The sequence below is a fragment of the Paramisgurnus dabryanus genome, chromosome 14 (assembly GCF_030506205.2).
Source record: "Paramisgurnus dabryanus chromosome 14, PD_genome_1.1, whole genome shotgun sequence".
Classification (NCBI taxonomy): domain Eukaryota; kingdom Metazoa; phylum Chordata; class Actinopteri; order Cypriniformes; family Cobitidae; genus Paramisgurnus; species Paramisgurnus dabryanus.
Genome location: NC_133350.1, coordinates 14878830 through 14903604, shown reverse-complemented (window position 1 = coordinate 14903604; position 24775 = coordinate 14878830). Strand labels below are relative to the sequence as shown.

At 38.6% G+C, this 24775-nt stretch overlaps 1 protein-coding gene across 1 annotated transcript in view; it reads left to right on the top strand.

Annotated features, from left to right (window-relative positions):
• The window catches only part of gli2b (GLI family zinc finger 2b), a 67313-nt gene that overhangs the window by 9056 nt on the left and 33482 nt on the right, over positions 1–24775 (top strand). Inside the window, exon 2 of the mRNA XM_065259266.1 lies at positions 369–488. Coding sequence (XP_065115338.1) covers positions 380–488 — 109 coding nt within the window. The 5' untranslated portion in view covers positions 369–379. The remainder of the gene's footprint in view (positions 1–368; positions 489–24775) is intronic.

The following is a 24775-nucleotide window of genomic DNA, read 5'->3' as shown; positions in this document are numbered from 1 at the left end:
TATCTTCATAACTCTTTTATCTCACATCTATGTTATGTGTACAAACACTTGGCAACCACAATTCAGCATCATGGTCATGGTGGGGTTTTACAGAAGCGACAACAAAAGTTCTTCAAAAATTAACAAATTACTTTTAATAAATTGTAAATGTAAACTTTTAACATCTTTGTGTTGCATTAAGTGAACTTACTGAATGTTTAACCCCTAGTGTAACAAACAGGCCTCTGTGTTTGTGTTCAGACTGATGTGAGGTCTCTACTGCGCCATCTATCAGCTCGTCCGAGTACTGCAGTCTAACCTGACTATAGTTTAAATGATTTGTGCCTATAATGTATTATGATCATTGATGTTTTCTCTCTCTTTCTCAGTATTGGTCAGAATGGAAACCAGTGTGCCCATTGAGAAGAAGGACTGTAAGACGTCTGCACTGGAGGGACACGGCTTCAGCGAGCTGCCCAAAAAACCATCACCATCATCTTTGGCCAGAGGTACGAGTCTGTGCAGAGATATCATGTTTTTATTTCTACTGATGCTCAATCAAGATCAATGAAAGCATCTAATGCATCTATAAGAGTGGATAGATGAAGGTTGTTTTGTTTGCTGTTGTCATATTTTTACTAGCTGTAAAAGTTTTGCTGATCTGTGGCAACTGATATATAAACAAGGAGACTCTTATTATAGAGATTCTACTGGACAACAAGTTTATGTCATTTTCACTATTGTTTGTTTGTTTTTTTTAATCAGCTTTACACATGAGGTAAAGTAAAATATATATATTTTATTTGGTTATTAAGTAAAAGTATTTTGTCTTGCATGGATTTTTAGGAGATTTTTCTCATTTTACTTATCACACCAGCCAGTTGTTTAAACACCCTATGAGCTAAGTATCATAAAATGTCCATGAAATATACATTTGTAAGATAAAATGGCATGCGGGGAGAAAATGCTCACGGCGCCGGTCGTCCCTGATAAGACCGACCAGAATCCCCGTCAGAGCCAGAGGTGAACCTCCATCAGGCCTGAGGTGAATCCTAATATGATTTTTTTGTAAGCGGCCTTCATTAATACAGAGTGACTGCTCGGTGTGTGTTAGATACATGAGTCTTCCTCACATCATCATCATCATCATAAGTAGTGCTGCAGGCGTCGTGACACACGATCACTGCTGATTGGACGAACAGAGCGTCAGTTCTGCAAATAGTTTGCACTGAAATGAATACAAGGTTACACACACAGGGAAAGACAAAAAGAAAGAGAGAAGCACGTTTAAAACACATCTTTAGAAGGCTGATAAAAGTGAAGAATAATGATGCTGAAAGACCTCCAGAGTATAAACGTTATAAATTAGTTAAAATGGCAGCCGTGGATGATGTGGTCCTTCCGTTAAGCTTTGAAATGGTAATATCATCACTCGTGATCTTGAGGTTTTACAGATTCATGAGAGAATTTGGTGGCCTGCCATTGTAAAGAAAATAGAAATCCATGATTTGTTCAAGAAAGGAGCAGAAAAATAGGCCACACGGTGGAGAGCAGACAGATGAATGGCATTATTTATAAAGTGTGATTTTAACTTTTACATGATTAATACATTACATTTTAACTGCGGGGAGAAATTATAGCAGAGGTTTAGATGAAACTTGAATTTAAGATCATAAATCCTGAACAAGTTTTCTCCATCAACGCTGTGCCGAGAGCCTTTCCAGCTTATTTGGAGCTAAAATCAATCTTTTTTTTTTACAATAAAGTACTGTAGCTCTTGTGGCAGTGAGATGAGACGGGGATGGCTCAGGTCAGATATATTTCATATAGTGTCAGCTCGGTCTCAGATGTTTCTCACATCATTTCAGAGGTAAAAAGACACAAACACAGTTAGATTTAAGAGGTTTAGCACAGCTCAAATGATTTAATCTTATAAGAATCTGATGATAAACTGAGCGGATTTGAGATCTTTGGCTAAGGGTCAAGACCGTTTGGCACAAATTTTATCTGAAACTCTAGACACCTGTGAGATTACTGAGGTGTGTTTTTAGGAGAATTAAGCAAAGGTCTCAATTTGCTTTCTGTTGCAGGAGAAATAGTTGATAGGTTGTCCATTTTTGACCACTTTTGCTGGTGTAATATCTGCTCTCTGGTCTGTTTGTAAATGATATGAGTATGAGAGAGAGAGAGAGAGAGAGAGAGAGAGAGAGAGAGCGAGAGAGAGAGATAATGTTTTAAACATATCTGTGGACAAGTGATAAAAGTTGTCTATAATGAGACTGAAGGAGCGTCTTCTGACCTCTGGAGTCTAAATGTAATGAATTATTTGATGACATCTGAGAGCCGCTGAGATGCTGCTGAAGCTCCACCTTTGAAATGGTAATAAACTTTCTGGCATTTTTTCATATTAATGAAAGACTTTGGTGGCCTGCCATTATTTAAAGCGGCCATTAATTGTTTATCAAAGAGTTTCATGAAATTGGGACATTTGTGATTACAATAAGAACAATATTTATTTTTTTGCTGTCTGGAGGGATGCAAAATAAATATTAAAACTGCAAGCAGTGATGGAAGGGCCCTCGCACACATGACACCGCCACGCCGTGGCATAAGAATTAAAGGGAACAGTAGTAAATAGGCATTTAAGCATGTAAACATAGGTGAACCATTTAAAAGTGTATGAGAGTATGAGTGACTACATGTAAATATTGGCACGTAGATGTGTTCAGTCCAGGACTCTTATTGATCATGTAAAATGTAGGGCAGATCTGACTTTGAATAATCAGTGTAAAACATGTTACTTCTTGTTGCCAGCAGGTGGCGCTATGGCCATAAGTGACTATTGGCATGTAGATGTGTTCAGTCCAGGACTCTTGTCAATTATGTAAAGTTTGGGACAGATCAGACATTGCATAATCATTGTAAACATGTCACTTCCTGTTGCCAGCTGGTGGCGCTATAACTATAAGTGACTATTGACATGAAGATGTGTTCAGTTCAGGACTCTTATTAATCATATGAAGTTAGGGAAAGATCGGACATTGCATAATCAGTGTAAACATGTCACTTCCTGTTGCCAGCTGGTGGCGCTATGACCATAAGTGACTATTGACATGTAGATGTGTTAAGTCCAGGACTCTTATTAATCATATGAAGTTAGGGAAAGATCGGACATTGCATAATCAGTGTAAACATGTCACTTCCTGTTGCCAGCTGGTGGCGCTATAACCATAAGTGACTATTGACATGTAGATGTGTTCAGTCCAGGACTCTTATTAATCATGTGAAGTTAGGGAAAGATCGGACATTGCATAATCAGTGTAAACATGTCACTTCCTGTTGCCAGCTGGTGGCGCTATAACCATAAGTGACTATTGACATGTAGATGTGTTCAAGTCCAGGACTCTTATTAATCATGTGAAGTTTGGGACAGATCGGACATTGCATAATCAGTGTAAACATGTCACTTCCTGTTGCCAGCTGGTGGCGCTATAACCATAAGTGACTATTGACATGTAGATGTGTTCAGGTCAGGACTCTTAGCAATCATGTGAAGTTTGGGACAGATCGGACACTGTATGCCTGAGTTCCAGCAACCTGTTTCATAGCGAAACATCCAACTTTGTCGGGCCAGAACCGACACAAATTTTAATATAGAATCAAATCCTTCGCAATTTAGCATCACAAAGGCCTTAAGATGAGACTCGCCAAATATGATGATGATCCGACGAAAACTGTAGGAGGAGTTAGTTAAAGTATGACTGCTGGAAATGAGAAAAACTGAGCCAAAATCTGAGAAATAATTCAAAATAGCTGACTTCCTGTTTGGTGTAGGGCGTTGCTCCAAGAGACTTTTTTGTAGGGCTTGTAATAATACATGAGCATACCGAAATTCGTACATGTAAGTTAAACACAGTCCAAGGGCTGCTGCATTGAATATTTGAAAGTGGCGCTAAAACATGTTCCTTCAGGTTGCCAGCTGGTGGCGCTATGGCTATAAATGAAAATTGTTATGTAGATGTGTTCAGGTCAGGACTCTTAGCAATCATGTGAAATTTGGGACAGATCGGACACTGTATGCATGAGTTCCAGCAACTTCCTGTTTCATCGGAAAACATCAAACTTTGTCGGGCCAGAACCGACACAAATTTTTACGTAGAGTCAAATCCTTCGCAATTTAGCATCACAAAGGCCTTAAGATGACACTCCCCAAATATGAAGATGATCCGACGAAAACTGTAGGAGGAGTTAGTTAAAGTATGACGCCTGGAAATGACAAAAACTGCGCCCAAATCACAAAAATAACTCAGAATAGCTGACTTCCTGTTTGGTTTACGGCTTCGCTCCAAGAGACTTTTTTGTAGGTCTTGTCATGCTACAGAAGCGTACCGAATTTCGTAATTGTATGTTAAACACAGTCCGAGGGCTGCTTCGTTGAAAATTTGTAGGTGGCGCTATGGAGCCGTTTTCCCACGCCTAATTCCAAAGCCTACACCACATGTAAATTTTCATCACTCTTGACATCCGTGCAAAATTTCATGAGTTTTTGAGTATGTTTAGGCCCTCTAAAGTCCCGCTGAAGTCGGAGAAAAATAATAATAAATATAGCTGCAAGCAGCAATGGCGGGCCCTCGCACGTTTTTTTACCGCTACACGATGCGTCCGAGAAAACGATGCACGGCGGGCAAGGGCATCAAGTGGGTAAACATCAGTGGGCTATTTAATGTTGTTACTGAGCCATTTGGGGACTGTAGGTAAAAGAAAAACCCCACATTTTAGACAAACGGGGGCGCTAGTGAGCCACTAAAGAGACACGCCTTTGTCTGACCTATTTGTCCACTCTGAACAGCCGACAACTCTGATGTTTGTACCGACTTTTAGGTTAATCTAAGCACGCCAAGAGTCCTAAATATGCCTGAAATAAATGTAAAGTTTGGGGCGTTGCCATGGGAACAGCGTTTGAGATATCAAAAATCCCTTCGCAATTTATCATCTACTATGTCTCGGCATCATGTTGACCGCTTTTGGTGTCAATCTCATTAATATTCTAGAAGGAGTATTTAAAAGAATATCGGCGTCAACTGAAAGGCTTAAATAAGCCTTTAAAATGAAAGTAAAGTTTGGCGCGTTGCCATGGGAACAGCGTTCGAGATATCAAAAATCCCTTCGCAATTTATCATCTACAATGTCTCGACATCATGTTGACCACTTCTGGTGTCAATCTCATGAATATTCTAGAAGGAGTATTTAAAAGAACATCGGCATCAACTTAAAGGCTTAAATAAGCCTTTAAAATGAAAGTAAAGTTTGACGCGTTGCCATGGGAACAGCGTTTGAGATATCAAAAATCCCTTCGCAATTTATCATCTACAATGTCTCGACATCATGTTGACCACTTTTAGTGTCAATTGCATGATTATTCTAGAAGGAGTATTTAAAGGAACATTGGCGTCAACTAAAAGGCTTAAATATGCCTTTAAAATGAAAGTAAAGTTTGATGCGTTGCCATGGGAACAGCGTTTGAGATATCAAAAATCCCTTCGCAATTTATCATCTACAATTTCTCGGCTTCATGTTGACCACTTTTGGTGTCAATCTCATGAAAATCCTAGAAGGAGTATTTAAAAGTTTCCTGCATGCAACAGAAAGGCTTAAATATGCCTTTAAAATGAAAGTAAAGTTTGACGCGTTGCCATGGGAACAGCGTTTGAGATATCAAAAATCCCTCCGCAATTTATCATCTACAATGTCTCGGCATCATGTTGACCACTTCTGGTGTCAATCTCATGAAAATCCTAGAAGGAGTATTTAAAAGAACATTGCATGGAACTGTCAAAAAAAATCCAGCTTTGTGACTGACACACTTCCTGGCGCCTGGTGGTGGCGCTATACCCGGGAGTCACAATAGGCACATCGATGCGATCGGAATCTTCAGACGAACAAACACCCCGCGTGTCATCACAATAAGACATTTTTTGCCCTAGATATTAGACACTTCTGTTTCTCTGATTTCGCCACAACTTTGTCGCCTCGCCATGGCAGAACCGTTCGAGATATCAAAAATCCCTTCGCAATTTAGCAAGTCCAATGTCTCGACATCATGTTCACCACGTTTGGTGTCAATCGCATGAATCCCCTGGGAGGAGTATATAAAAGTTCAACGCATGCATTTTTTAAACAATCCAAAATAGCCGACTTCCTGTTGGGCGGAGCTTAAATGTTAGAGGGCGAAAGTTGTTCGGGTCGATGAGATCTATAAGCGTACCAAGTCTCGTACATGTGCGTACATTTTTGCCCGATCTGTGCATCAATGTTTTTTTTTGCATTACAGGGGGCGCTACAGAGCCCCTGTGCCACGCCCGTGTTCCAGCCTTTGGATTTCTGCGATGACGGACGACTCTGACGTCTGTGCCAATTTTCAAGAGTTTTCGAGTATGTTAAGGCCCCCAAAAAGTCCAAAAGTGTTAAAAAAAAAAAAAAAAAAAAAAAAAAAAAAAATAATAAAAATAAATATAGCTGCAAGCAGCAATGGCGGGCCCTCGCACGTTTTTTTACCGCTACACGGTGCGTCCGAGAAAACGATGCACGGTGGGCAAGGGCATCAAGTGGGTAAATATCATTGGGCTATTTAATGTTGTTACTGACCCATTTGGGGACTGTAGGTAAAAGAAACCCCACATTTTAAACAAACGGGGGCACTAGTGAGCCACTTAAGAGACACGCCTATGTCTGACCTTTTTGTGCACACTTAACAGCCGATAACTCTGATGTGTGTGCCAACTTTTAGGTTAATCTAAGCACGTCAAGACCCTTAAATATGCCAGAAATTAAAGTAAAGTTTGCGGTATTGCCATGGGAACAGCGTTTGAGATATCAAAAATCCCTTCGCAATTTATCAGTTACAATGTCTCGGCATCATGTTGACCACTTCTGGTGTTAACCGCATGAATATCCTAGAAGGAGTATTTAAAAGTTAACTGCATACAACTGTAAGGCTTAAATATGCCTTCAAGATGAAAGTAAAGTTTGACGCGTTGCCATGGGAACAGCGTTTGAGATATCAAAAATCCCTTCGCAATTTATCATCTACAATGTCTCGGCATCATGTTGACCACTTTTGGTGTCAATTGCATGATTATTCTAGAAGGAGTATTTAAAAGTTAACTGCATACAACTGTAAGGCTTAAATATGCCTTCAAAATGAAAGTAAAGTTTGACGTGTTGCCATGGGAACAGCGTTTGAGATATCAAAAATCCCTTCGCAATTTATCATCTACAATGTCTGAGCATCATGTTGACCACTTCTGGTGTTAACCGCATGAATATCCTAGAAGGAGTATTTAAAAGAACATCGGTGTCAGCTGAAAGGCTTAAATATGCCTTTAAAATGAAAGTAAACTTTGACGCGTTGCCATGGGAACAGCGTTTGAGATATCAAAAATCCTTTCGCAATTTATCATCTACAATCTCTCGGCTTCATGTTGACCACTTTTGGTGTCAATCGCATGAAAATCCTAGAAGGAGTATTTAAAAGAACATCGCATGGGACTGTAAGGCTTAAATATGCCTTTAAAATGAAAGTAAAGTTTGACAGGTTGCCATGGGAACAGCGTTCGAGATATCAAAAATCCCTTCGCAATTTATCATCTACAATGTCTCGGCATTATGTTGACCACTTTTGGTGTCAATTGCATGATTATTCTAGAAGGAGTATTTAAAAGAACATCGGCATCAACTGAAAGGCTTAAATATGCCTTTAAAATGAAAGTAAAGTTTGACGCATTGCCATGGGAACAGCGTTTGAGATATCAAAAATCCCTTCACAATTCATCATCTACAATGTCTCAGCATTATGTTGACCACTTCTGGAGTCAATCACATTATTTCCTCAGGAGGAGTATTTAAAAGTTTACCACACGCAGATGTAAGGTTTAAATATGCCTTCAAAATGAAAGTAAAGTTTGACAGGTTGCCATGGGAACAGCGTTTGAGGTATCAAAAATCCCTTCGCAATTTATCATCTACAATGTCTTGGCATCATGTTGACCAATTCTCATGTCAATCGCATGAAAATCCTAGGAGGAGTATTTAAAAGAACATCGCATGGAACTGTCAAAAAAATCCAGCTTTATGACTGACACACTTCCTGGCGCCTGGTGGTGGCGCTATACCCGGGAGTCACAATAGGCACATTGATGCGATCGGAATCTTCAGACGAACAAACACCCCGCATGGCATCACAATAAGATATTTTTTGCCTTAGATATTAGACACTTCCTGTTTCTCTGAATTCGCCATAAATTTGTCGCCTCGCCATGGCAACACCGTTCGAGATATCAAAAATCCCTTCGCAATTTAGCAAGTCCAATGTCTCGACATCATGTTCACCACGTTTGGTGTCAATCGCATGCATCCTCTAGGAGGAGTATTTAAAAGTTCAATGCATGCATTTTTTAAACAATCCAAAATAGCCGACTTCCTGTTGGGCGGAGCTTAAATGTTAGAGGGCGAAAGTTGTTCGGGTCGATGAGATCTATATGCGTACCAAATCTCGTACATGTGCGTAAATTTTTGCCCGATCTGTGCCCCAATGTTTGTTTTTGCATTACAGGGGGCGCTACAGAGCGCCCTTACCACGCCCGAATTCCAGCCTTTGCCGGGTCCTAATGGCCGACGACTCTGACATCTCTGCCAATTTTCAAGAGTTTTTGAGTATGTTAAGGCCCCCAAATTGCCCTGAAACGTAAAAAAAAAATAAAAAAAAAAAAAATAAAAAAAATAATAAATCCGAGCAAAAACAATAGGGCTTCGCACCATTCGGTGCAGGCCATTCTGGCCTGCTCCTCGGTGCTCGGGCCCTAATAATAACTCCTTGAAGAACAATAGGGTCCTCACACCCCGGTGTGCTCGGGCCCTAATTAAACAGTGACCAACGGAGAAACTTACTTATCTTAAAACTTTGTGTTTTTAGTCCTAAATGTCGAGCATAAGCATTTGCTCGTAGTTAATGTTCATTAAAACAACATTAGATGAGGAGATTCAGTTTTCTGAATGATCATTGAGCTCATATGTTTTTTAAAAGGTTCTCTGGTGCATTCGGCCCCTGCGGTGTCGCTCAGCAGGGAGTTTGTTTAAGTTTAGAGGATCAGAGACCCCCATCACCCCTCAGGGTTTCCCACCATCCCACAGCTGTGTGTGTGCATGTGTATGTGTGTGTGTGTGTGTGTGCGTGTGTATATGTGTGTGTGCACATGCATGCATGTGTTTCTGTATTTAGCACAAATTGTTTAGTGAAACAGTTTCAGTAGCACCTGGACTCCATTTCTGTTTAAGAGAGACAGAGATGCTGAGATGGTTGTGTTTTATTAAAGGATTATCAGAGGTATTTGAGAGAAACAGTCACATATGGAAGCCCTTAAGGCAGTGGTTCTCAAACTTTTCGGCATGTACCCCCCCCACACTTGTGTAGGCTGCATCCATTGCCACCCACACCCCCAAAAAAGAAAATTCATGACATAAAACAATCTCAAACTTTGAATTTGAATTAAACAAAACATATTAAATGCTAAAATGTACTGCTGTTGTTAATTAGCCTTATTTTTAGATTTATTTACACAGTATTTATAATATATATATTTTTATAAGTAAGGGATAATGTAGAGGCAGCCGGTAGTTATCGGGAAATAAGCCCCGACAGTGTGATCAGGACCCGACGCGAAGCAGAGGGTCTTGTATCACACTGAAGGGGCTTATTTCCCGATAACTACCGGCTGACTCTACATTATCCCGCTTATTACACGGCTACTTGTCACATAAGAAAAAAAACTGGACATGAATATGAATTTGAAACATTTTATTGGCATATTTGTTTTAAATTAACATTTTTATCCTTCCGCGAAACTTTGCACAGATGCATAAAATGATCGTAATACCTTATTAAGATCCTCTGCTTCATACTTGTCTGTCTCCATTTTTTCTCTTTTAGCCAGTCTTTGAGAAGTTTTAATGCCCATTCTGTATTTTTTTGTGTGTTGGCTTCGTAGCTGTCATGCTCTATTTTGTCAAGTTCAGTCTCAGTAAGCTCTCTGTGTCGTGTCGTGGTTGTCCAGTGTTTGTCACAAGATGGCGCCAAACAAACAGTAATCTTTATTGGCGCGGAGCGATCGTACTCGTAAAAGTAGTACCGGCTATGCGTTATTATTTTGGAGCGGTTATTATTCGAAAAGAACGAACCTGCAAATGTCTCAACTGACCAATCAGAATCAAGCATTCCAGAGAGCCGTGTAATAAAATGAGATAAAACTGAGTCCCTTGGCACCATCTCATGTCCCCCAGTTTAAGAAACACTGCCATACGAAAAAATGAATTGACTTCATTAGGGCTGCACTAACTAATCAATAAAATCGATAATAATCGATTATGAAATTCTTTGTTAACAAATTTAACAGACCTCAAAAATAACAGACCTCCATCAGACAGCGCAGACCACATCCACTTCATACAACGCGAGCTGCAGGTTTATCAGGCGCTTTTTCTCAAAGCACAATCAGCTTGTTTAACTCATTCCCCACCAGCCTTTTTTAAAAAGTTGCCTGCCAGCATTTCTTTGATTTTCACAAGTTTCACAAAATGCCTTCCAGGAAAATGTTCTTTTATAAATATATAAACATACAAACATATCAAATGGAAAAACAGACCCTCGGATTTCAAACAAAAAAACACAATGGAAAAAAAGTTTCATTCAAACTTTGTTTGTTCTGTTTTTATAACCTCTTAAATATGGGTAGGTTGAACTCGGTCTCACGGAGTTGCGTCTAAATAGCATGAAGTTTGAAAATCATGCAATACATACTGCAAATTCCAATTTGGGGTGACACGCCAGTCCTTCCCATTCACTTAAACGGTGCATCTTTTCTTGTCATTTTATTTATTGGTTTCTCAATGTTTTTGCTATTTTTTACCATTTTTGCTTGGGTTTAGGGTTAGAACAACTTTTTGTTATATAAAAATGACATCCTAACCCAAACCCTAATTCTAACCCCAACTCCAAGCGACCATGGCTTAAATATAGAGAAAAACTTGGAGAAACCTGTATATTATATAACCTCATTAAGCAAATCTGGAATCTAACCCTAATCCCAAGCGAAAATGGTTTAAAAATAGAAAAAATTGAGAAATCAATAAATAAAATGACAAAAAAAGATGCGCCGTTTAAGTGAATGGGAAGGACTGGCGTGTCATATGCACCCCAAAGTGGAATTTGCCGTATGTATTGCACAATTTTTACACTTCGTGCGATTTATACGCATCTACATGAGAGTGGGTAGGTAGGTTTATTTAAAAATAACACATTTTAAGCAAAAAGCTGAAAATAATTGCATTTTTGTAAAGGAATTTTGTTAGAGATCAGATTTTTTATAAATTGGGTGAGAGATTACTGTAAAAACTCACCAGGAAAGCATCATTGGCAGGGAAATGTTTTCTCTGAATTGACGATATAACTTGTCAATGCTTTTAAAGAGTTAAAAGCAAGGCAGTGTTGCCAGGTCCTCTGCCTTTCAGCAGAGTTCTAAATTGAGCTACTGGTGTTTCCAAGTTGATGTTTTCTTCCTTTAGAAATTAAGGATTTGGTTTATTAGTTGTTGGTATTTGGGATGTGAATAGTCATTGGGATGCTTTTGGACTAATTTTGAATGACTGATTTTGTTATGTGGATCTGGCAACCCTGACAAGACCATGATGAAAGAATGTTGGTTTCGTTCTTTAATATAAGTGAGTTTGTATTTGTTTAATTGTTTTTGAGTTTTCATAAAAATAGTATGGAACCACAAACTAATCCTCTGTTTTAAAGTAAGGGGGGAAATCAAGGTTTTTATTACTGTAACATTGCATGTATATCATAATGACTTATTTATTTTGTTAATAATTAATAACGTTAACTCTCATCCAGGTCTAAAATGAATCTGTGGCTAAATTTCCTCAACACATCCCTGTAGACTCAGTATGTTTTGTTTATTTATTTAAAGATGTTTTTATAGGTTTTTTATTATATTTAAAAGCTGCACAAACTTTAATGTAAGCATTAAAATATCTAAAATATTATAGTATTAAAACTCTGTAGTAGTGTGTGTCTCAATGGTAAACTCTCAGCATGTTCAGTGTTTAGCTGTCACGTGAACCAATAGCGTCTCTTTATTCACTTTCACAGTCGAGCCTCAGCTGTTTGCCAGCGCTCTGCGACAGAGCAATTACTTATCGCTTTAATCCGCTTTATTATTCCGGCCCGCAGACTCTGATAAGTGAATATGCAGTACGGGATCTGGCAGACGAGGTCCTTGAACCCGAGATCACATTCCCTCGAGTATGGGACGGCGGACGATTTTAATATACGGTCCCGTTCACGGCTTTATGGTCAATGCGGAGTTTACAATGGGCTGCGGTGATGTTGTCACCTAAGTCATGCCCACCGCGAAGACGCCGTGGCCCTCCGCCATTAAACCGCTCTCTGTTTTATACCCTGTCTGGCATTATTTATCTCCAGCAGTTTCTTCTCTATCAGAGAACATGGCTAATGCAGACTTTTAATATGTTATTTACACATAAAAAACAAGCTATTTGTGTGAGGAGTGGGAAAATAAATGGGCCGCCTCGCCCCTCCGCTCCGTTATATCTGACTTTAACAATCTGGATTGCTAATAGAACCATTTATCACGAGAGCTGGTCATTTGTTTTATGTTAGGGGCCCGGGGCCGCTCTCACAGACCTCTATGGAAATGTGACTGCGTATAATGAAGGCGAGCAGAAGTCACCTGATTTAAAAGGGAAAACAATGCATGTATTCAATTAAAATGCGACCAGGTTTCTCTACGGTGCATTTAACTGGACGCTTCGTATAAGCTCTCGCCGTGTGTGGAGGTTATAAATATGTTCAGGATACGAGCGCTGTTTTGTGAACGGCGTCCTTGGCAAACGGTACCGTCCGAATGTTCTCTGCACTCGTTTGCATACCGCAACGTGTACTGCCTTTATAAAACCATTCACACATACATCATAAACAATGGCAACATCAGCTTTTATAACTAGCAGCATTTGTAGTATTTTGTATTAATCTGAATTGCAGATATCTACATAGATTATTATTCATTTATTCAATAGTGCAATTATTTTTTTGTTGAAGAAGTGAGATTTGCCTGCAGTGTAGTGCGGGGAAGGTTTCATGAAAAAAATATTACACAGTCTGAGATGGTTAAATGCTTTATTTTGCATGTGTCAAATAATTTTTTATTTGATAATCATTCATAACAGTTTCTGTGAAAACGAACATAATGAATGTCTTAGCATTTAGAATAAATTAGTTCAGACTGATATAAACATAATGGGCTCTATCTTGCACCCAGCGCAATTGACTTTGTCCGTGACGCATGTATCATTCGTATTTTGCCCCGGCGCACAGCGGGTTTTTCCCGTCACAGAAGCACGTCGGCAAACTAGGGAATGAACTTGCGCTCCCTGGGTGGTTCAGCGCAAAAAAAGAGGCGTGTTCCGGCGCAAACCATCCCTGATGCTATTTTGCAGTTTCAAAAAACAATTGCGCCACTGACCAGAAAAAAAAGTTTAAAGTCAGTGGCGCGTTGCGCGTTGTTCATTATGCTATTTTAAGGGCGCATGCTTGACCATAATGTATAGGGTGCACAACGCGCATACACTTTGCTTATCTAATCTACACAGATGCAACAGTTATTTTTGCAAATCATAAATTGTTAGACTTAAAAATATTAATACACGAGATAAGGGGAATCATAGTGGTGAGCATTGTGGTGATAGTTTTTATTTATTCTCATGCAAATAACGATTAAAATATTTTCATAACTTTGTTGTGTGGCTGTATTACGTTTATTTTATGTAAATAATAATTAAAATGTTTTCATAAGAAACCTTAATGTATATGAACTTGATTTGTAAGAGTACTTTGGGGTTGGACCTTGCTTGCGTTTCTTGGGTCCGATTTCAAAGCCCCCAAACCCTTTCAGCGGTGAGGGTGGACGCAGCGATGTCCTCTGCTGGCGTCAAGTCCTGAGGCAGATCCACCTCCCGTTACACGGCGTGCCCGATTTATGCTGGCAAGCGTGGGATTCCCCCGTACAAGGACGTCGGTCTCCTCGGCTGTGAACCGCTCCTGGCGTACGCCTGGTAAATCCGTCATAATAATAGCAACCCGCCATGGAACTTGCGCCCTTGCGTTTAAAGGGAATGTTGGCTAGCGTTCTGATTGGTTTATTTGACGTTACGCCCAAACCACACCTATGAATAATGAACCTACTTCAGACCAACCCCTTATTGATTTGCGCCTGGCGCAAGAGTTATTTCTCACGCCGGGAAAATAGCAACAGCGCCCAAGATCCGCCCACAAACTCACTTGCGCGTTGCGCTTCGCACTTGCGTTTCAGATCGTTAAAATAGGGCCCAATAACTAGATGATCATGTTTTCCTGTAGGATCGGAGATGATCTTGAAAATTTTAATGGAAACCAACAAATAAAATCTTTTGTAGAAAATGTGGTCAATTTTATTAGGCCAAATTTAAATGTTTCTTTTTCATTTTATGCCACAGTGTTTGTTTTAAAACATTCAGAATCCTTAAGACACAAAAATAAAAAATGTTCAATGTGATCTCAGACTTTTTGACCTCACTGTATAAATATAAAAATCTATGCATTTTTATATAGGAAGCACTGAAAGCTATATGAAGCTGTAAAGCTGAGGTTGCTCAGGGCCTTGTGGGTAATGACTTGATTAACTGGAATTGGTGACTCACGACATACATCATGGTGAAAGTGAGTTTGTCGTGTTGTGAGGTGATTGATGGTCACGCTGAGCTCTGTCGCCGTGCTGGAAGTCTGTTTTCTGCTGAGTCGGGTCGGCCCTGAGGGATCCTGCAGGCGGGATACTTAACATCTTTAGAGTCGTTCACCATACACAGCTCACACAAACAATATGAGGTCAAATGTAAATACAGTCACCACTTAAAGGTGTATTCTTGCATGCACGAGGGTGAATTAAACGTTAGACGGGTGATGTATGGTAAGCTGAAGGTGTAATTGAGTATGTCTTAACTAAACGCAGTATGACTTCACATCGTCTCCGTGTTGAACCCGCAGATGTTTCTCTTAAAGCTTTTGTCCTGTACCTCCAGTAAAATGACATTCTAGAAAAACTACTTTGATTAATATAACCATTTAAAAACATGCCTTATCTGAAATCACTCTCTCATGTTGCATTTTATGTCGAAGAGGCGGCCGCATTATTCAAAACCGAAGAGCAGACGAGGGGCTGGACGGATGGTAGCGGGCCGGTTCGTGTAAATAGTTTTTTAAGAGAGGCTGGTTACCGATAAGGACAGTTTCCTTTATCAACTGGATGAAGTCGCAGTGGCGACAGTGAATAATTGACGAAGGCAGGCGGCAGGACTCCTGGTAACTCCTCAGCAGCTCACGGGAGACCCCAGGGGTCAACGGCATGGCAGAGAAAAATGTGTCCGAAACTGCACCGCGTCCACCTCCGACTGGAACAGGGCGTCCACTAATCTTCCCGAGAAGGGAATTTTCTCTCTCTCTGTTCATTGTAAATGAGTCTCTCGCTGGGATGCAGTGAGGAGCTTCTCTTCAGGGCAGATGCAGTTTTATTGTGTTTATTTACAGTAATGCACTACAGCTGCAGTCAAACAAAAACATGCAGCACTTAAAACAGATAGAGTAGTGAAGTTTAGCTGGAAGTGAAGTTTAGTTTTTTATGTTTTAGTGCTTCATGTACCTTTATTCTGCAACATGCATATATATATGAGTGTGTATGTAGACTGTATACACACATTCTGGTCAAAGGTTTAGGGTTATTTAAACAGCGCTTAAGTTTTGTGCAAAAAGATATTAAATAATATATTAAACACATTAATTGTATTGAACAGAAAATTAAAGGAAAAGCAGTAGGTCTGTACAATATACCGAAATGAACAAAATAGCGCAGACGTTATACTGTGCATGTTGCAGTGGTTTGCAGTAAATGAGATTTTGTTTTATACTTTAAAAAATAATGTATGGTTAAAGTCGATGCAGGTCGATGCAGATAATATATCTGGCACATCATGGATGTTAGATGGGATATGCGTGCATGTGCAACTGTGCATGATATATATATTTTTTTTTTTGACTGTTTACATTGTTAAAATGTCTGAAAGGTGTTGATTATATACGTTTTTTATTATTGATTATAGAGAAAGAAATATCGCACCGCATATTGCATTATTGAGCATGCTATCGCATATTTCTTCAATATCGCACGGCCCTAAAAAGCAGCCAATAAGAGCTCAGAATAGAGATCTGAAAAGTTTCAATTATGCTAAGAAAATTTTTATTTTAGGTGGCTACATTCATGACTTTCTTTAAAATTGTGTTGTGACAATTTTTTTAGTTTCATTTATGATATTTTTTATGTGTTTACTGTTATTCTAGTATGTGACCTTTACATAAACACTTACTTTTGACTGTGTGTATGTACACATGTGCACGCACACACGCACACGCACATGGACACATACACACACGCACACACATAAGCGCATGCATACACACACACACACATCAGAACAAAAACTCTTTATTCTGTTCTGGGTCTCATGTACAGGGTCATATGTTCATAATGAGAAAGCTTTTGCCGATGTAACATAGATGTTAATTATTTCCAGTTTTGCCCACATGGAAACACTTTTCTCCAGCAGAGTTAATGACTCTACAGGTTACATACATTTTGTAAACATTTAGCTTGATGACTTTTTGTGATTCGCCTCCTTTAATCTGAGATTCATTTGGGGCCCAAGAAAGAGAGAAAGATTAGATATATTAGATACCGCTCATTTCTGAGTCTATTTATAGACGGCTGTGCTGATTGCAACTTTAGATACACAAGGGCTTTTAATCGCCTTTTCCTTTAGTCAAAAGAAAGAAGTTGTTTTTGCACCGCGGTTCAGTCATTAAAAAAGCCTCGGTCGAGAAAGAACGACCCAGAGAAAAAGTTGAGCCTGATATGAAACATTGCACTTAACCCACAAGACTTTTATATATTATACATATCCTATTTCTGAAGAAGTGTTATCCACCAAAATAATTAAAAACCAGGAGAGAGAGAGAGAGAGAGAGAGAGAGATAGAGAGAGTTTGGTAGCCAAATTTGGGAACTTTTACACACTTTTAATTTTACAACTAACACATGTTGGTGCATATTACAGTAAACATGCAGTGATGTCATTATGACCTCACAGGGTTTGGCTGCACATTGCAGTCGGTTGATGCGATACGGCCGTGAGTAAAGAGCAGCTGTGTGCACTGAAACACTGCAATTAAGTCAATCTGATATTAGTCGTTACACTGGAACAGTTGATTCAGCTATCAAAGGCTTGTTAAGAGTTATCGTGAGCTTTGAGAGACGTCTGGAAACATAAATCTCACCCAAAACAGAGTTTGCCCAAAAACAACACCACAGAGTTTTTTCCATTTACATGTGTTAGAGAGATCTGTGAGCACTTCGAGGGATTAAAACAACTCTCTCATGGATCTGTTTAACGCTCTCTGTTTGTGTAAATCAGCTCCAGTCTTCAGACACCCCATCGACCACTGGGATTTGGGTGAAGGACATTCCCAATCCTATATTCTGATCCTATATTGAGATATTCTGATCTCTGAGCTGTGTTTTATATATTTGTAAAAGTCTCCAATGCCTAGGAGTCCTCTAATACATTTCGTGACATAGTGAGTCTGTAAGTGTAGATGTGTTGAACAATCAAAATCCAATTTGGATTTGTGTACAGTATCTTTAGTTCTAGCTCAGATGTGCATTTAACAACTGGAAGTCTGTTATTCAGTTTGATCTGAGCTGAAGTCAGAAGTGTTTAGAAGAATCACAGTGAAGAAAAAGAGTTCATGCTTTGTGTAACATCTCATCATCTCATCACAGGTGCTGTGACTGAAGAAAATCAAAGACAAGGATCTGTCAGAAACACAGCAGATATGCACAACTGTTTTTACATTCATTTATCACACGTGTATATCTGTGATTCCCATCACTTAGATCCAGATAGCAGAATTTATGTGAAAGTCAAGCTGTCTGTGATCTGACCTGTAGATTTGGCTCAGGTCTCTCTTTAAGACAACAGTTTGTGTACAACAGCTGAAACGGTTACTTAAAAGTAATAGCACACCTTTGTTTAAATCCCTAACCTTTAAATATAAGCAATAATAACACTGAAGGTCATTTTAAGCAGTTGAGCGGTGTGGTGAAAATTCACCTTCATTATACGATCTGACAGAGAGATCCCATAACCTTAAAATCTGCTTCATCCTTCTCAGTTTTCCATCTTTCTGACATGTGATTTTAGCATAAACCAAACGACCTTATGTACCACTGAAAGAAATATCTGACCAAAATGTTGCAATTCATCTCCATACATTCATGAAGAGACAGGAGAAATGAGTTATTACTTGAATATTTGCTATTACATTAAATTAGATGCCACCTTTCATCATAACAGGAGGGAATGCTGATAAGGATCTTTAGAGAAGTTAAAGTTTGTTTCCCAACCCTAAGCTCTCATTTTTTTCCTTTGACAAAATGAATGTTTGTTGATGAAGACAAATAGAAACTTTCTTCAATCTCTGATATTATAAGATCATAACCCATAAATAATTCACCAATCTGAAGACATTTATAACCTTCAAAGAACCTCAAGACGAGTGCAGAAGATCACTTGGGCCAGTAAGGATTTGCAGTTATTTAATATCAAAAGCTTGAACGTTTCTTCGTGGGTCAAATGATCTTTAACACCATTAACAAATTATAAGACATTAGAGGCCTGATTTACTAAACAGGCAAATTAGCGAGAGAGCGCAATTCCAAAAAAGCACAGATGGGAGTGGTTATAGACGGTTTCAGCAGTAACAACATAAACAAGCGTCTGTCGTGTTCCGCACGCAACTTCCGGTAAACTCCGCTAAGAATAAATAACAACAAAGTTCTTTAAACGTAGTTTATTTATATAACAAACAAAAAAACAACACATAGATTACCTAGGAAACCGAAATATTTGTTATTTTTAACGAGACATTTGTTCAAGAGATCAGTTTAGCAACTAGTCAGACCATAAAAAAAAAAACGAAACCGGGAGTAAAGTTCGGATCCAGACATGTAGCGCGTCAGCGCACGTGCGTCCAATGAAACCGTCTATATCAGGGATTCCCAAAGTGTTGTACGCGCACCCCCAGGGGTACGCGAGCTGCCACCAGGGGGTGCGCGAGAGGAAAAATGTAATGGCGGTCTGTTTCTTTAAGTGGGATTTTTCCATACAATAAAAAAATGAACAGTAAGCATTTCCTTTGTAATCGCTTTTATTTTAAATAAAAAACTATAATTTATTCGTTTTTGATAGAAACGTAGAAGACAGCTGCTGTCTTTTTCTACGCACTGCTCTTCTGTTATGCACTGCAGCCGCTATATGCGTGCCAACTCGTTTCATTCATTCCATATATATTATAAATATGCTTAACTGACTGAAATCAGGGAAACTGTCATGTGGGACGTCTTATGATAAAGTTGTTAGTCACGAAGGAGGAGAGGGACCAAGAGAGAGAGACTTTTTTATGGCAAAAATAGAAATAATGAAATTTGACGAGACATGGGCACAGGATAACCGAGCAATGTGTTTTCATGCATGGTAAAGAGACCGCCAATGAATTATATAATAAAATACATAAATACTTACTGTAGAGAACTTATTAAAAGCTTTCATTTAATTTTGTTTGAAACTTGAGCTGTTATAATGAATCTGCAAACTATTATACACCTTTTGTGCGAACAGTAAAGGCTTTCGTTAATGTGTTTGATGGGTCTGCACGTGATGCACTGGTAAACATGAGGAAACCTCTCATATGTCATCTATTAGCTGACGGCAGTAAGTGTACGTTTTTTACCATAGTAAACTCGAATGGCGTCTAAATATCACAGTGGTTAAGCGCATACACGGGGGCGCGCATCATCTACGCTGAGCGTAGCTAAGTAGCCACGTAGGACTATTACACCCAACTTCTTAACGTCCGGCTAGTGCAACCGACCCTTGGTTATTTGCGCATGATTAAACATGAGTATTTATGGTGAGAAAACAAAGCTTTTTTGGATTTTTTTTTAATGGGGATTGGGGGTGCGCCAACCCGGTTGGGACATAGAAGGGGGTGCGCAGGAAAAAAAGTTTGGGAACCCCTGGTCTATATCATGCAAGTTATTTACTAAAAAGACACAAATTAAACAACACAAATTGACCAACGCAATCTACTAAGAGCAGCGCAAATTAGTTAAGGGGTCAGAAATAAGCAGAGCTGATGAGGTGCGAGTGATCTACTAACACCTGATGAGCTTGAGTTCAGCACCACCAACATTGCAGCGGAAAATTCGGGGTAAAATCCCAGCTAATTAAGATATAATACGTTGAAAAGAATCGGAGGATGAAGGTTTACAAGAAGTTTTTAAACAGCTACAGTAGTATTGTGTGATTTCTCCTCTTTTATTTCCTCCAGCAAACAAAAAATAACATTTCTTGGCAAACAATATTTTTGAATAATATGTTCCTCTGCCTTGTACCACAAGCTCTCTGATGTCTCTCTCATCAGCAACAATTGCAGCCATTTCAAGAGCAAAATGATTTATTGCAAATAACAGTTATATTACACACGCAAACATTAGTAAATCAGGTTGTGTGAATCATTTAAATAATCTCCTTCCATAAATTTTGCATCTGAAAGGGAAACTCCTAGAAATGTATGCAATAAGGTCAGTCACAAAAATAACTAGACCACACCTTTACAGCGCTAATGATCCACTGCACGTCTTTAGTAAATCCCGACAGTCGTTACTTAACGTCAAAATGATGGTTTGTGCTGGCACAAGCTGTTAGTAAATCTGGCCCTAGAGAAGGTGTGGTAAATGATGAGGTGCTTTAATACACTAACCCATCCAGTCATCTTTACTAAAAACTATTAAACATATAGGCACTTGATTCACTCCAGTTTTAGATTCAACATAAATATCCCACATGGAAAAAACATATATAAACATATATGTTTCAATATAGGTTTTGATATAAGTTTTACATATATGTGACATATATAAAATTGGCCGTTTTCCTATATTATATGTACATATATGTACATATATGCACATATATGTTAACCTATATATTGGTAAAATTATTAAAAATCTGTAGCTGCTAATAAATTAAACATAAATAAAGGTCCAACCAATGACAGTCTGCACCTGCAGGAGCCAGGATTCAAACCTCCAACCTTCCGATCACAAAAAAAAATGCAATCCCACACGCCACTGCTGGGATTCGAACACCCAACTTTACCATCTGCCCTACTGTCGCTGTTAAATAACACTGAACAGTAGCTGTTAAATTAAACCATTTTGTCCTAGACAGATCTTGTAAATGTTTTAAATGTGCAGACATCATAACTTTATTTAATAATTCACATAATTTATGGCCTGTATATGCACATATATGCACCTCAATTTTGCATATATGCAGCATATATATTATCATATATGGGCATATATGCTGTATATGTGCAGCATATATGTGCATAGTAGCTGCATATAGGTTTCATATATGTGCATATATATTATTATATATGTGCATATATGCTGTATATGTGCTGCATATATGTGCATATTAGCTGCATATAGGTTTCATATATGCACATATATCCACATATAGGTTCTTTAGTCTTGTGGCTTTTCCTCTCATAAACACACTGAAACACTAATGGAAGGGTTTAAGTTAACCCAATGCTTTGGGGAAATGTTACCATGGAGAACTTTGGAGGGCGTATTGAGCAGACGTGATGAAATCTAAAGAATCACTCTTCATGTGAGTGAATGAAACTTAATTACATGTTTGATAAAAAGTATCATTGTGACGCTGAAATGAACAAATTAGAAGTTTTGGTGTTGATGCATGAGTCACTGTCTCTCATAAAGACTCTCCGGAGTGGAGCTGGAGGGGGTCGTGAGATTGTTTTCAGTCATTCTTTTGCTCGAATTTGCTTGTGAATGAGGGTCTTTGTGCTCCAACATGAGGCTTCCTAACCCCCCAAAACCTGAACTCCTTTGCTGTGACCATGACCGCTTCGAGTGGCTCATCAGAATATCCAGCAGCTCTTGAGATGTCCAGCGGCACGAGCCTCAGAGAATGATGTCACTCAGTACAGGAACACTAAACCAACGTGATTGATGTTTTTCTGTAAAGATTAATATCTAATACTCTGATTTAACTAAAGGTGTGTTTTTGTTTAAAAGCTGCAATTTATAAACCAATCGGTGTTGTAGCTTTTTCAGTCTAACAAGTGCTGTTATGTTGAATCTTGATTTTCATTTCAAAGGCCTCACAATCTCTGTAGGTAGAAATAAGACGTTGATCAGGAACACACGCCTTTATCTAACAGAAATGTGAGTTTAATTACAATCTTTGAAAGGATGAGGGTCATATCACCTCTGATACCCCTCATGCTCTCTTATTAGTGTGGATACAAAATGTCAATAACCGGAGAAAATCCGATGAGGTCCGGCTCTCGCTGTTTGCGGTCCCAGTGTTGATCCGCTCATGTCGGGATGAGATGTGGGGGGTAAAACCTAATGCTGATATTTTATAATCAAAACCTTCATTCTGCCCCCTGAACCTCCACAGTTACAGCCGTGATCATGAACAATTTCACCCCGACTGAGCCAAAGCAGTTACAGTTACATGACATGAACTCTATAGGGAAATCCCACTCGGATTATTTGTAATCTGATGGTATTAAAAAAACATAACGTTGTTTTTACTGTCTGTCTGTCTTTAGCTTCAGGTTCAGTCCTCAGAAACATTGAGTTTAATGTGTTTAGACTGGCCAAACTAGTGAGCTTTGTCTGTTTCAGTGATTTTGGAGACCAGCTGAACACCGGTTTAAACCAGCGCATCTTAGCTTGATATGAGCTGTTTCTTTAACATACAGTAGAAATATGAAATGCACTATAGAAACTTGCACTACTTTCCCCAACAAAAGCATTTTGTGGTTTAAAAAAAATGCATGAATACCCCTTGAGCTTCAGACATTATTACAGCGTGTCTCAAAGCAGGCCACAGTAAAACAAGGTCAGCCTGTCCATAGACACACAGCTTTATTATACAGCCTTAAGCAATGATAACTGATCAGTACTGGAGAGAGTTAATGATTCAATTAAAGACTTTCAATTCAAATCTCCTCTGGTCTGTTCATTTAACACAGAATCAAATCTTTTTATTTCTCTGTTCTTATGGGAGTTATTTTAATAGATTAAAAAGACACCAGAGGATCATCTAGATTAAGCCAATATAGATCAGAGGATTTTCTTTAAACACTTTTATTGGCAGTTTAGTTTAGTCAGATTTCTATCCTCAGCTGTGTTTAGTCTATACAGTATGTGTTTTATGCACATTGCAGATGTATAGATGTACAGTATAAATGACTGTATTCTGAATGAGCGTATGGAGATGTTGGTTTGGTTTTGGTAAAGGGTCATTAGAATTCAGCTGATGATCCTGAGGGTCAAAGAGACGTTTACTGCAGAGCCGTCTAAACCACATTAGCAGATGTTTGAGATGTGTTGCTAGACTTTGTGAGCGGTTTAGATCAACATGACACACTCCTGAGAGAAATTAGAACAATGCACACATGTGTAATTGATATATTATAATAATAATGAAAACGTAAACTAAAACAGAAATAAAACATTGCTTTAGTATATTCTGTGAAGAAACATATTGCATGTGTGAGACTAACCGGTGTTTCTCATTTAGTTTTTTCTCAAAACTTGTGACTTAAATATTTTATTAGATGCTCCATAACTTTATCAAATAAACCCAAATATAAAATCTTTTCAAATTTGTTCAGATGGAAAGCTTTCAAAACTATTAAATTAGAAGATTAAAGAAACTGTGCATGTTGTATTCCAACCCATTATCACAAAATTGCGTACCTTCAGTCACCTAATTTTGTGAGTGTTTTCCGTGACACTGACACGTTTTTCCGCCTTTTTTGCATGAACATGTCACGTATTTCTGTGAACGTGTCACTGTTATTTGTTACTCAACTATTTTGTCCTATTTTCTTACCATTGTCGCTTCGGTTAAGGGTTAGATTTACATTAAATGACATCCTTACCCAAACCAAACTCTAACCCTAATGTCAGGTGACAATGGTTTAAAAATCATAAATTATAAAAAATAAATCATGAAAAAAGTTATAAACCAATACTTAAAGTGACATCCTAACGCGAACACCAAATCTAACCCTAAACTGAATGATTTGAAAATAGGACAAAACAGTTGAGTAACAAATATGTGACACAAAAATACATACACGTGTCAGTGCCACAGTCTTGCTGTGTTTTAGAGAGCAACCAATGACAATCTGCTATCAGAGACCTGAGAAAACAGCTATAGTTTCAATATTATCATTCAGCCTTTTATATATTTAAAAGTCCTGTAATTCTTTATTAAATTGTTGAAATGTTGAAAAGTTCCTGGGCATTTCTGTTGTTCATTGAATAGAGCATTGCATAAGCAACATAAAAAGTTATGCACACATGCACATACAAAAAAAATGTATAGATTAGATGCCCTGTAAGTTGCTTTGGATAAAAGCGTCTGCCAAATGCATAAATGTAATGTAATGTAAATGAAAG